Source organism: Tribolium castaneum, chromosome 8, assembly GCF_031307605.1.
Source record: "Tribolium castaneum strain GA2 chromosome 8, icTriCast1.1, whole genome shotgun sequence".
Taxonomy (NCBI): domain Eukaryota; kingdom Metazoa; phylum Arthropoda; class Insecta; order Coleoptera; family Tenebrionidae; genus Tribolium; species Tribolium castaneum.
Genome location: NC_087401.1, coordinates 14,353,017 through 14,366,614, shown reverse-complemented (window position 1 = coordinate 14,366,614; position 13,598 = coordinate 14,353,017). Strand labels below are relative to the sequence as shown.

The window sequence follows — 13,598 nt, the reverse complement described above, 5'->3', positions numbered from 1 at the left end:
GAGTTGAAGCGGGCAAGGTGGATATTACAGATGCAAAAAAGATTGCTCACGAGGCGAAGCCGAGTGGTTAATGTGATATATAATTTGATAATTAAGTTGTTGGAGAGTTGAGCGACTTATCTAGCGGGCAAGGTGGATATTACACACGCAAAAAAGATAGCTCACGAGGCGAAGCCGAGTGGTTAATGTGATATATAATTTGATAATTAAGTTCTTGGAGAGTTGAGCGACTTATCTAGCGGGCAAGGTGGATATTACACACGCAAAAAAGATAGCTCACGAGGCGAAGCCGAGTGGTTAATGTGATATATAATTTGATAATTAAGTTGTTGGAGAGTTGAGCGACTTAACTAGCGGGCAAGGTGGATATTACCCGCAAAAAAGATAGTTCACGAGGCGAATCCGAGTGGTTAATGTGATATATAATTTGATAATGAAGTTGTTGGAGAGTTGAGCGACTTATCTAGCGGGCAAGGTGGATATTACAGATGCAAAAAAGATTGCTCACGAGGCGAAGCCGAGTGGTTAATGTGATATATAATTTGATAATTAAGTTGTTGGAGAGTTGAGCGACTTATCTAGCGGGCAAGGTAGATATTACCCGCAAAAAAGATAGTTCACGAGGCGAATCCGAGTGGTTAATGTGATATATAATTTGATAATTAAGTTGTTGGAGAGTTGAGCGACTTATCTAGCGGGCAAGGTGGATATTACACATGCAAAAAAGATTGCTCACGAGGCGAATCCGAGTGGTTAATGTGATATATAATTTGATAATTAAGTTGTTGGAGAGTTGAGCGACTTATCTAGCGGGCAAGGTGGATATTACCCGCAAAAAAGATAGTTCACGAGGCGAATCCGAGTGGTTAATGTGATATATAATTTGATAATTAAGTTGTTGGAGAGTTGAGCGACTTATCTAGCGGGCAAGGTGGATATTACACATGCAAAAAAGATTGCTCACGAGGCGAAGCCGAGTGGTTAATGTGATATATAATTTGATAATTAAGTTGTTGGAGAGTTGAGCGACTTATCTAGCGGGCAAGGTGGATATTACACACGCAAAAAAGATAGCTCACGAGGCGAAGCCGAGTGGTTAATGTGATATATAATTTGATAATTAAGTTGTTGGAGAGTTGAGCGACTTATCTAGCGGGCAAGGTGGATATTACACGCAAAAAAGATAGTTCACGAGGCGAATCCGAGTGGTTAATGTGATATATAATTTGATAATTAAGTTGTTGGAGAGTTGAGCGACTTATCTAGCGGGCAAGGTGGATATTACCCGCAAAAAAGATAGTTCACGAGGCGAATCCGAGTGGTTAATGTAATATATAATTTGATAATTAAGTTGTTGGAGAGTTGAGCGACTTATCTAGCGGGCAAGGTGGATATTACACGCAAAAAAGATAGTTCACGAGGCGAATCCGAGTGGTTAATGTGATATATAATTTGATAATTAAGTTGTTGGAGAGTTGAGCGACTTATCTAGCGGGCAAGGTGGATATTACCCGCAAAAAAGATAGTTCACGAGGCGAATCCGAGTGGTTAATGTAATATATAATTTGATAATTAAGTTGTTGGAGAGTTGAGCGACTTATCTAGCGGGCAAGGTGGATATTACACATGCAAAAAAGATTGCTCACGAGGCGAAGCCGAGTGGTTAATGTGATATATAATTTGATAATTAAAATTACTTAAATTTGAAAACTGTAAAATTATAAAGTTGACGAGACCACATTTTTTCAATTTCCTGATAAAATATACATAACCAGGTATAAATACAGGGTGACCCAGGGGTGCATGATCAGTCTATAATTTTTTTGTTGAAATATTGCCACGCGTTTTCATTATCCGATAGATCGTCTTATAAAGTCCACAAACCACAAATATTTTTATTATACACAGGGTGTTGTATACAGGGTGGTGACCCAAAATTATGTTTTTTTAAAACACTCACCCGTGAGTCACCCTGTATAATATTAGCATTTAATATATATTTCTTACAAAATATTTTTTTGTTGTTGTTACGAACAAAAATTTAATGATTATCCCTCGTATTTTTTTTATATATTTCTTAACCTTTTTAAATTAGCCACATTAAAAGAATTTCAAAAATGTTTGATAAAAAATAAATTCATATAAAAGTTTAATGTCGTTTGTTACCAAAACTTTTGTTTTAAAATAGGTGGCAATAAAAAACCACCTGTGAGCTGAACTTGGCCACCAAAAGGAATATGAGACTAGTTTATTTGAATAAAGTAAATTAGTTTCAACAGCCAACTTATATTGACCCACTGACAGCCGTGGTCTCGCTGAAACAGAGTGTGCTATTATTAAAGGCTGTTCGAGTCAGACAAATGGTTGTACTAATAATTTTCCGCAACTTTATAATTACATTTCACTCTTAAATAAGTCCATCACAGCTAAACGTTTCGTACGTTTCAATGATTAATTTGTTATAAACCTCCACTTGGCCTGTCATATTCAACAAAGCAAAAATGAAAAATTCTTTACTAGTCGAACACTTTTCGCGTGAATAGTGCTCGGAGAGAGATATTCGGATCAATTTCCCCACACCTGGGAATTCCTACATTATTCAGTTCGCTGCTCATGCAAAAAAAAATGGAAATTTTAATGCAAGAATAACAAATGGAAACGCTTCATTATGTGTCATTCATTACTCACCTTGGAATATCGCCGATTTTCGGAGGCCTCGTTTTTCGACAAGCGCAGCCTCCATCTTGCCATAATTTTGCTGCAACAGAGTTTGTTAGATAAGCATCAGGAAGCTGAAATTTTGTGATAACACAACAGTTGTTTCACAAAATGGTCGATAGAGCGATGTCAAAGGTGGCGGTGATAAGGCTGTTTTTTTGTTGTTTTTCAATTATCGGTGACCCGGATTTACGTTCGTTATACAATTCTAACGTCATTTAAGTTTTTGTTAAATTGTTCCTGCAGCAGGTACAAAAGAACGAAAAGAATAATTTACGTTTTGTTCTTTTTTTGGCCTTTTTCATTACAAATCCTCACACACAAATGATCGATATTTAGTCGGGCAATAAATTTGGACGAAATTGGAGAGCTAAAATATAAGCGCTTTAATACCTTTTGACGCGGATGGGAAGTTGAATTTTTATCATTTCACTCAGACGGACCGAAGTGTCGGTTTTACATTTCTCTTAATAAACAAACTTGAGAAGATTAAAAAACTGGCGCTTTAGAATTTTTTTCAAGATTATTCAAAATAAAATAATAAATAAAATCTAGGAAAAACTGTAGGTACAGGATAAAATGTGCTTTATTAATAGAGTTAGAGTGGTTAGAAGTACAATCACGATCAAAAAGAATGACACATCGGAAAGATTTGCAGAAGTGTCATTCTTTCTGATCGTGACTGTACAACTTTTCTGAATTGGAATTTTAATTTTTTTAAATTTAATAAAAGTCAAACATTTTTTATGTAAAATTGTACGCTTTAAAATTTATTTTTCCTAGCTCTTACCTACTTTGTTTGACAAAACCCTTTATATATATAATTTTATTCATATATACATAAATAATTTTACTGTAAACTGTAATTAATATAAAAATTCAAGTATATAAAACTTTTGATATGAAGGCTCATTTGAGTGGACTATACAGGGTGAGTCTGTTAAAAGTATTTCTTACTATATCTCAAATATTTTCTCTATACATGTGATTTTTTTCAGAATTTTTCTACCCTTCCTTATAACTATGTGTTATTTGTCCTTGAAAACATATTTATTTGATTTCGTCGAAGATAAAACACTAAAAAAAAATAAAAATAAAAAAATGAAAATACTAATTAAACAAAATGTTATGATTTTATGAATCTTAAATGATGTTTTAGAGCAAAAAATTCATATACAACTTTTACATTCGTTTCTAGCTACTTAATAGTAATTATTAATTAATTAATTTTATAATTAAAAATACAAATTATTTAATAATAAGCGCTGAATTCTGTGCGATATTTGTTTTTGAGATATACAGAGTGATTCAAAAGTTTTGTCCAATTTCTTGGGTGGTGATAAAGGTCATCAAACTGAATTAAAAGTTAAGTTACTATGAAAAAAAAATTGTTTGAGCCTTTTTCAAAGTTAAATTTTTAAGTCATATTTATTTATTTTAGTTAATGGAAATGACAGCTCTTGTAACATTTAACAGATAGCTGTTTACATTCAAAAAACTTGCAGATGAATAACCCTGTAGTAAAAAAAATACATTTAGTAGACTAACCCTGTATTTATAATTTCAACTCCTTCCTGGGGTTCAATATTTTTGAATAATCCCTATAAATACTTCTAATTTAAATTACCGGACAGTATAATTTATATAAAAAATCAAGTATGTATATTCCTAAAAATTTTCGATTGTTTGACATAAGCCTACTGTGCTGTCGAAGTTCCTCCAAAATTATTATACGAACAGTTGGCAATATTTAAAAAATTATTTTAAGAACGCTCACTTTAATATCTGCTATAGAAAAAAATATTATTTATTTTAACAAGAGACTTTAAGTTTCTCAGTATTTCAGCTTTTTAGTTTCCCCATATTTTTTGTAATCAAAAAATGAACATCAGTTATTTATAAAATTTATTAGAAATTATTGTTAATGTAACTTTAAACTTTGCAACTTAAAAGTCAATGCTATTGTTGAAATGTATCAGATTTACGTTTCACACGGAACTATTGTTGCTATCTGTCCTTGTATCTGAAACTATTTCAGTTTTTTTTCCGGTGAATAGCTTTATTCAAACAATATTTAACCTCACCACAATTTACATGTTTTTGTTTTCTGCACAATTAATTAACAATAACAATTCTGTGACGGAAAATCAATTGAAAGTATTATTGAATGCGGAAACTGACTGAAACGGTACACCGAAGTGAATTAAATGTGTAGCGTATTTATTTAATTAGTAAGTATTGAATTTTATGAAAAGCAAAGTTGTTCTAAAGATTTTCAATTAGTGAATGCTCGCCTAGATGAACATCTTGATTACCGCCGTTTACAGATTATTGATTGTGGCATCAAACTCGCAATCAGTAAAATGAGCCATGGACTGAATAATTTCTCAGCTGTTTCAAAATAAATAATTTCTACTTAAATTTGGGACAAATTAAACTTTAAAAAACAGTATCTGACGCCATAAATAATAATGTAATTGCTTTATAATAATAACTTAATTTAAAGCAGTGTTGATATTCCAATTGGAAACTTTCTCTACATCTTGTAATTTACAAGCACAAATCATACTTCTAATGATAGGTTTGTTTCAAGAGTGATTAAACCGAGGCGAGTATTAAGCAACTGAAAGCACAAAAAGTAAAAGTATCCTGAAAAACTTTTCACAATTTTGTTTGAGGGTACAACTGCCAAACACCATTACTATAATTGCTTTTGTGCAACTCGAGCGTAACATTCATTAAAAGTGGCGCCGAATTTGGGCATAACTTATGCCGCTGGCAACTTATTTAAAATTCAAAATAAATGTAAAAACAATTTATCAACAATTATGTTAGTGAAGATAAAAAAAATTATTAAATAAAGGCTAAAAATTTGCATTGTTAAATAATCAAAGACAGTCACTGACAATTAATACCATGAGATCAAAAATATCCTGAATTAGAGCAAGCTGTGCCTGCGGAATTTTAGCCACAATTTAGCCGTTTATTTACGGCCACACTTATGGTTATGTTATACTAGTTTTTAGATGTGGCTTTCAAGACTTGCTCCGATTGAGTACATTTTTGATCTCATGTTACACAAAAATACTTCAAAAAATAACGGTAAAACATTAAAAATCATGAACACAATGATCATAAAACTTTAAGGCAAAACGATAGTTTTTTATAAGTGACAGCTCATGCCAATTTGATAATTGACATGTTACCAACCAAGCAAAAAAAACTAAATTATCAAAAAAAAATTTTTTTATTTTTTTTGAGACATTCGTTACAAAAAATATCGTACCCAACTTGTTTGTACACAATTTCCCACATTCGCACTTCATGCAGCACTCGCTGCGCTCGTGGGGCAAACAAAGTGCTCATGTGGGAAACTCATTAGGTTTAAACTATTTTATTATTGTTTTTTTCTATAACAGTTATGAAAAGCCCGATTTTGTTTAACAAGCATAATCTTTGCCAAAACGAGTGAGAGCAGCAATTTTCCAGAATTTTTTTTTCACTTTAAGAGTGGACTGTTAAAGTAATACGGGCATCAGGTGGTGGCAATAGTAGAAAATTAGCATAATTCAACGATACCATGCAAATTGTTCTAAATTTAACGTTTGCGCCGAGCAAACGAATTGTTATTTTGCATGTCATAACCTTTATAAGAACTGCGCTTAAGAGAATAAAGAGGTTATGACTTACAAACTGGGACTAAGCTTGAGCGATAAACGCGTACATTTGCATAACTAGCATCGAAATCGTAAATTTTCCGAGAAGCAATAAAAGGAAATATTCGGGAATTTTTAGTCTCATCTGAAAGGCTAAGAACAAATACTCAAAAACCCTCCAAGTTGAATGCAAGCACTCGAGCGCTACAATCTTGCACATTTGAAGAGTCCTTATCCTGGATTGACTTGGACGAAGTGTATCAACTTATCTAAGGGCCGCCACTGTTCGAAAAAAAATTAAATCCCTTGAGTAATTTTAATTGTTTTCCAAATGTGATCTCATCTGAATGCTAAAATAAATCTGATTGAACTGTCAATTCCCCACAATGAAACGTTCACAAAGCTTTTGTGTGGGAAATGTTTTGTCACGTGGCTAAATTCTACGTAATCATTGTAAAGCTCCATTTCTCGCATTCTTAAGTCAAGTGCATGTGGAAATTCGCATTCAGTTCGTGTCTACGACGAAACTTTGGTAAATCCGTTAAGTGACAGGTTTATGGAAAATTCAAAAGCTTTCAAAGTTAACAAATTTAACCTGGTCTTGGAAATAAACACTTGCTGCTGAAAGACTAGTCGGAACGATGAAATTTTATAAAAATTCTAAACCAAATTGGAAAAAATATATAGCAATTCTCTGTCAAAAAGGCACATGAAACATATACAGGGTGTCCCAGCGCCAAGCTTACTATTGACCTTTAAATATTAAAATATTAAAACAAAACAGCTGAGGTTAAACGATTTCTTTCTCAATTTTTTTGAGTAGATAAAATACCACTTTAACCGTAAGGGTAGATAAAATAGTACTTTAACCGCACGAGGAAATAAAATAATGTTTTAAATTTATTTTATTCCAGTGTAAACGGTAAAATGGCATTTTATCCACTGATTACTTCATGACAAAATGAAACTTTATCGTCTAGAGAAATATGATTTTCTGTTTTTGACATTTTTTGACCTTTTTATTTTAATTTTCTAACAAAATAACTCAGTAATGGAGATTGGAATAAAAATTTCTATTCCATACAACGTTAAAATTCACCCTTATCTTCCCAACCTTTTAAGACTGAGCTCGCGCCCGAAGATAAAGTCAAATTTTATCGTCTTGATTCATTAAATTTACAAATTCCAATATATTAATTTGAAGGATTAACGGATTGAAAATAACTTTTTTTAACTTTTCGCCACTCTTGAACTTAACTGTTAACCAAAAAGGCATTTTTGAACAAAGTTATCAATGTGAAGGTTTTTGGGATAAACTTTTATTGGCCGATTTTGCTTAGTTTTTGCTATAATTAGGTTGAATTTTTTGACAAAATCACTTTTTTAATATTCATGGCACCTAAACCAATGAATGTTCGTTATATATATATTTTGGAACCAATTTTTTAATATTGTAACGTCTTTTTCTATAGTTTTTTCTTTTTTTTATTTTTTTTTTAAATTTCGTTTTTTTTCTCTGCAATTTGTTACATAGAACAAAATAAAGTTCAAAAAACTGTGAAAATAATAATTATATTTCGACTAAACTCTCGAATGACAAATGTATTCTTTCTAGAGGTCATAGATGGCTTGGATTTTTCTTTTAATTTTTAAATATAAACTAAGAACTTATGCGTTCTGAAGTGTATTTTTTGTTACATTTTTACCTGATTTGGCGATTCTTGTGTGAATAATCCTGTATTACGTACGAGTATAACTAAATACAGGGTGTTTCACATAATTTTACGAATTCTGCGCCCATAAAATGCCAACAATAGATTCAAATTCCGATACGAATTTGTTAAGAAATTTTGAAAAATTGTATAGTCTTCTCTAGTTTGTTCACCCCTTCATTATACAAAATAAAATACAAAAAATAAATAATTAAATTAATATTGTAACGTCTTTTTCTATAGTTTTTTCTTTTTTTTTTAATTTTTTTTAAATTGCGTTTTTTTTTCTCTGCAATTTGTTACATAGAACAAAATAAAGTTCAAAAAACTGTGAAAATAATAATTATATTTCGACTAAACTCTCGAATGACAAATGTATTCTTTCAAGAGGTCATAGATGGCTTGAATTTTTGTTTTAATTTTTAAATATAAACTAAGAACTTATGCGTTCTGAAGTGTATTTTTTGTTACATTTTTACCTGATTTGGCGATTTTTGTGTGAATAATCCTGTATTACGTACGAGTATAACTAAATACAGGGTGTTTCACATAATTTTACGAATTCTGCGCCCATAAAATGCCAACAATAGATACAAATTCCGATACGAATTTGTTAAGAAATTTTGAAAAATTGTATAGTCTTCTCTAGTTTGTTCACCCCTTCATTATACAAAATAAAATACAAAAGATAAATAATTAAATGTGTCTTTTTGTATCAAGTGGTTTGTGACTTTTGTAGGTTTGGGTGCGAACATTAGGCGCACGCCTCGTAAAATTGTATGAAACACCCTGTACATACCTTCTATCTTAAAGAAACTAAACGCATTCCAAACAAGTTTCACACCAATTTTTTTCATGATTAATGATCATAAGGACAATTATTACAACCATGCGAAGAGTTGTAAATTCTTTCACATGCCGTAATTGGAAAAACTAACTTTTTCTCCTCATTTATCAGTAAATTCTATTAGTTAAAAAATCAAGTATGTACCAAGTTATTTATTTCCGTTCAATTCCTCCGATTAAAAAATTCCTCGTCTCAGACAGTTGAGTGATTGAACCCTGTAATTAAGCTATATTTGCATACAACAGGAAGGATAACACTTTAAGCATTTCAATGCCGAATTCCGCTGCTGTAAATGGAAGCCGCCTATATGGAGCAGGGACGGTTCTTTGATATCTTCTCAAAATACAGAAAGCGCAAACTGAATGAGTATTTTGTCAGAAAACTGAAACCGTTTGAAATTCGAGACAGATCTAAATTACGAAAAAACACTTTATTATTATTGTAATAACTGCAATATTATGATTAACGCGGAGGTAGAGGTGCATTAAAACTCTCCGAAATGTCAAAAACCTCGTAGTAACCTTAGCGGATGTCCTTTATTGGTGGATCTCCTTGGCCGCAGATGTTCTCACTTAACAATGAGCTCCGTTCACCTTAACTTCCATCAACTGTTATGCTGTCCACGTCCGATTACGTGTTTGTTTTATTAATCATGCGGCCACAGCCTCTGATAAGTTTATTATCGGAGTGAAATGCCTCATTTGTACAAAATCACTTTCCGTTTCAGTACTCGGCGAGATTTCAATGCTGCTGCAGGAATTATTTAGCACACAATTGCAGAATCCAACCAAATAAGCCTTCAAATAAAATTTTGGAGGATATAACTAAATGTTTAATGTAAATACAGTAAAGTATAGTTAGAAATTTTGAACCAAAAAAATTTAAGCCTTCTATTAGATGTTTCAAAACTATAAAAACGCAAACGTCACATTTTACCAATTTTTTTTTTATAAGATTGATAAAATTATAAAATAGGTTTTAATTATTACATATTTTATTGACAGTATAAATTACATTAGCTATTGATTTTTTGAAGTTTGCATAATTTATAACAGCTGATTTTGAGAGTCGTTTTTATAGTTTTGAAACAGCAAATAGACTGGGTTACAAAAATACAAGGTGAATTTGAAAGTTGTACAGGGCTGACCCAGCAGTGTGTAATCGGTCTATAAACTAAAAACATTTTTATTATACACAGGGTGTTGTATACAGAGTGGTGAACCAAAGTTATATTTTTTTAAATGGAACACCCTATATATTTTTGCATAATTCATTCTACGCAAAAAATAATGTAACTTTATATAAACTATTATAGGTCTATCTCTTTTCGTTTCGGAATTATTCAACTTTTCGTTATAAAAAAGACCAATTTTTAAAAAATCACTACAAAGTCGCTTATAAATATTTTCCGATAAATTTGCAACAGAAAAACTAAGAATACCTTATAGTTTTAGGAAATAGACGACTTTTAGTTAAAGCACGCAGATAATATACAGGGTGTGCCAAAACGTAAAAAGTTCAATAACTCATTTTTTTCAAATGGAACACACTGTATTTTATTAAATGTGTCGATAGCATTTTTGATAAACTTTCTAACGGTATAGGGCTTGCATAGCAAATTTAAAATATTTTTTGAGATTTTTCAAAAAAATATATTTTATTACAAGACAATATCTTAGCCTAGAATCTGATAGTCAACTGGTAATTAATTTTTTGATATGTACTAATGTGACTAATTACACAAGTAATCTAATTATTACCTGATACATAAATGAATTTCACTCTTCAAGAATTATTAATAAAATAAATAAAAAATATACTTTTTATTTTTTTGAACACTTAAGAAATATTGTAAATTTGCTATAAAAACCGCATATCAATGGAAAGCTTACAAAAAATGCAATCGACACATGTAAAGAAATACATGGTGTTCCATAGAAAAAATGAGTTATTCAACTTTTTGCGTTTTGGCACACCCTGTACATTATTTCAAGTGTTTCAAGTAAAAGTCGAATATTACAGGATATTCTGAGTTTTTATGTTGTAAATTTGCCCAAAAATATTCATAGGCGACTTTGCAGCGATTTTTCAAAAATTGGTCTTTTCTATAAGGAAAAATTGAATAATTTCGAAACGAATAGAGATAGACACATAATAGTTTATATAAAGTTACATTATTTTTTTGCGTAGAATCTAATCATGCAAAAATATATATTATTTTAAGGGGTGATAGTAAATCTCAAATAAATCAAAATAACTCGACTTGCCTTATCCAAATGTTTATTATTTTTGAGATATAGAGGGTGCAGCCTCCACTTTGGTGCCAAAAATTCGTCAAAAAAATGCAATATAAACGAAATTTTCTTTTTTTTGAGTACTTTATTATTTGAAAAAACTACATCCAAAAATGCCAAAAATCTAGGCTGTTCCATTAAATAAACACGTTTGTGTTGGAGCAAATTTTGGACACACCCTGTATATTTAAAAATTAAAAATAAGTCTATGTGAGTCGGGAAGTTAGTATCTATGGTTTTGGATTAATTTTCTGAAAAGCAATTTGTTGGAACACCCTGTATGCTGCACAATTCTGACTGCAGTATGCGGTTTTGTGTTAAACAATTCCAGTCGATCAAATCTCGCCTCCGATCGGATCAATCAGCGGAAGTTTTAGCATTTTCCGTGAAATAGTTTGAGGGGAAAGTTTGAAAATTCCGACAAAGAGTCGTCGAACTTTTCATATTAATGCCAAAGTTTCAGATTGCTTCTATTGACAAGGGAATGAAGAGTCAACAACGTATGTGAACCTTGATGAATAGCGAGTCAATAATCGGGTTGAATCAGAAGTTTTGCTAAATTTTTGATAAGCAAATAAGACAAAAACTAGGATATGTGGTGACCTATTGAATCACGTAATTATTTATTTCACGATTTTAAACAAATTGTAATCAAAATAATTATCATAAACAAGTATAAGCATTAATGCATCATTAAAACTGATTTAACTTATTTGTTGTGTTCTAGTTTTCGTTTATTAACAGTAAACACATAATTTACACTTGAGCTGCATAAAGTTGAAGGTAATATTTTCTGATTACCTCATTTTTAATAATACGAGCTGGCTCTTGCAACATTACATTTACTTTAGTTTAGCGGGAAAGGTGCAATATTGATCTAACTCATTCTTAACTAAAATTTATCTTAGTTTATTCAAAAAAAAAGTTTTAAAACTCGAAAAAAATTCCATAGATATGTATAATTGAATGACATTCACGGTTATTCGGTGTAGATTAAATTTAACTTTTCGCTGAGGTTCAATTACCGTGGCTGCTGGCGACCAGTTGAACGAAGCTTTGATGTTATTCAAATTATAAAATAATCTGACATCAACGTCATCTTGTTGACTAATAAAAAATTAACCGTTAGATAGATGAAGCGTCCGGATGGTAGCAATATTTAACATGTAACTGTCAAATAATTTATTTAGAAATTAAAAGTTCAAGGTTTGAAACGCCTCCCAGTGAACAGGAGCTAAAGTTTTAGACATCTACTCCCGGAAATAAAATTTTTAACACTTACAAAATATTTTTATAGACTTTTCGTTCAAATCCTGAAAAAAACTACATTATTTACACCCGGTTAACTAACTGTGGTTAAATCTTAAACAAAATTTTAACCCTGAGTGCGTTTTTCAGGGTTATGAATTGGTTTAGGAAAAATTGGGAATTTGGTGGTTTTTTTTCGTTTTGTGATAAAACTACATTATTTACACCCGGTGTTTTAGTAGAGGGTTAACTAACCACGATTAAATCTTAAACAAAATTTTAACCCTGAGTGTCTATTTCAGGGTTATGAACTGGTTTAGGAAAAATTGGGAATTTGGCGATTTTTTTTGTTTTGTGATAATACTACATTATTTACACCGAGTGTTTTAATAGAGGGTTAATTAACTGCGATAATCATAAACAAAATTTTAACCTTGAGTGCGTACTTCAAGGTTGTGAATTGGTTTAGGAAAAAATGGAAATTTGGTGATTTTTTTTTGTTTTGTGATAAAAACTACATGATTTACACCCGCTGTTTTAGTAGAGGGTTAACTAACCGCGATTAAATCTCAAACAAAATTTTAACCCTGAGTGTCTATTTCAGGGTTATGAATTGGTTTAGGAAAAATTGGGAATTTGGCGATTTTTTTGTTTTGTAATAAAAACTACTTGATTTACACCCACTGTTTTAGTAGAGGGTTAACTAACCGCGATTAAATCTTAAACAAAATTTTAACCCTGAGTGCGTACTTCAGGGTAATATCTTTTTTTCGGAAAAATAAATACACTGCGCATGAGTTAACCAAAAAAAATCTGGGTAACCCCTTGCAGTTTCTCGGTTAAATTGACCGTCAAATTAACCCCTAAAAATAAAGATATATGGTCTGGCGGACTTGTTTTTCTCACATTTTTCCTGGATTGTTAACTGTATTGCTGTCAATTTAAAAAATATGAAATGTGAATTTTTAATATTTAAAATTAAATAGACAATTAACAACTGTTGACATTTACTTTGAAGAAGATTCAAGTAATTCAGCTAGTTAGGACATTTCCCAATAGTGTGTGGTAACGTGGTGGCGTCAAGACCATTATATTAAAATTTATTAATTTTGCAATATTTTTT

At 31.3% G+C, this 13,598-nt stretch overlaps 2 protein-coding genes across 4 annotated transcripts in view; one reads left to right on the top strand and one right to left on the bottom strand.

Annotated features, from left to right (window-relative positions):
- LOC103313388 (hypothetical protein) overlaps nt 1–13,598 on the top strand; it is a 75,844-nt gene that overhangs the window by 47,581 nt on the left and 14,665 nt on the right. The gene's annotated exons all lie outside the window — the stretch shown is intronic.
- Nucleotides 1–13,598, bottom strand: part of LOC661026 (calcium/calmodulin-dependent protein kinase kinase 2) — a 42,929-nt gene that overhangs the window by 18,632 nt on the left and 10,699 nt on the right. The window contains exon 3 of one of the 2 annotated variants that reach the window (XM_064358518.1): nt 2,689–2,758. The exons of the other annotated variant lie outside the window; for it this stretch is intronic. Within the exon in view, the coding sequence (XP_064214588.1) occupies nt 2,689–2,758 (70 nt within the window). The remainder of the gene's footprint in view (nt 1–2,688; nt 2,759–13,598) is intronic. 2 annotated transcript variants of the gene reach the window in all.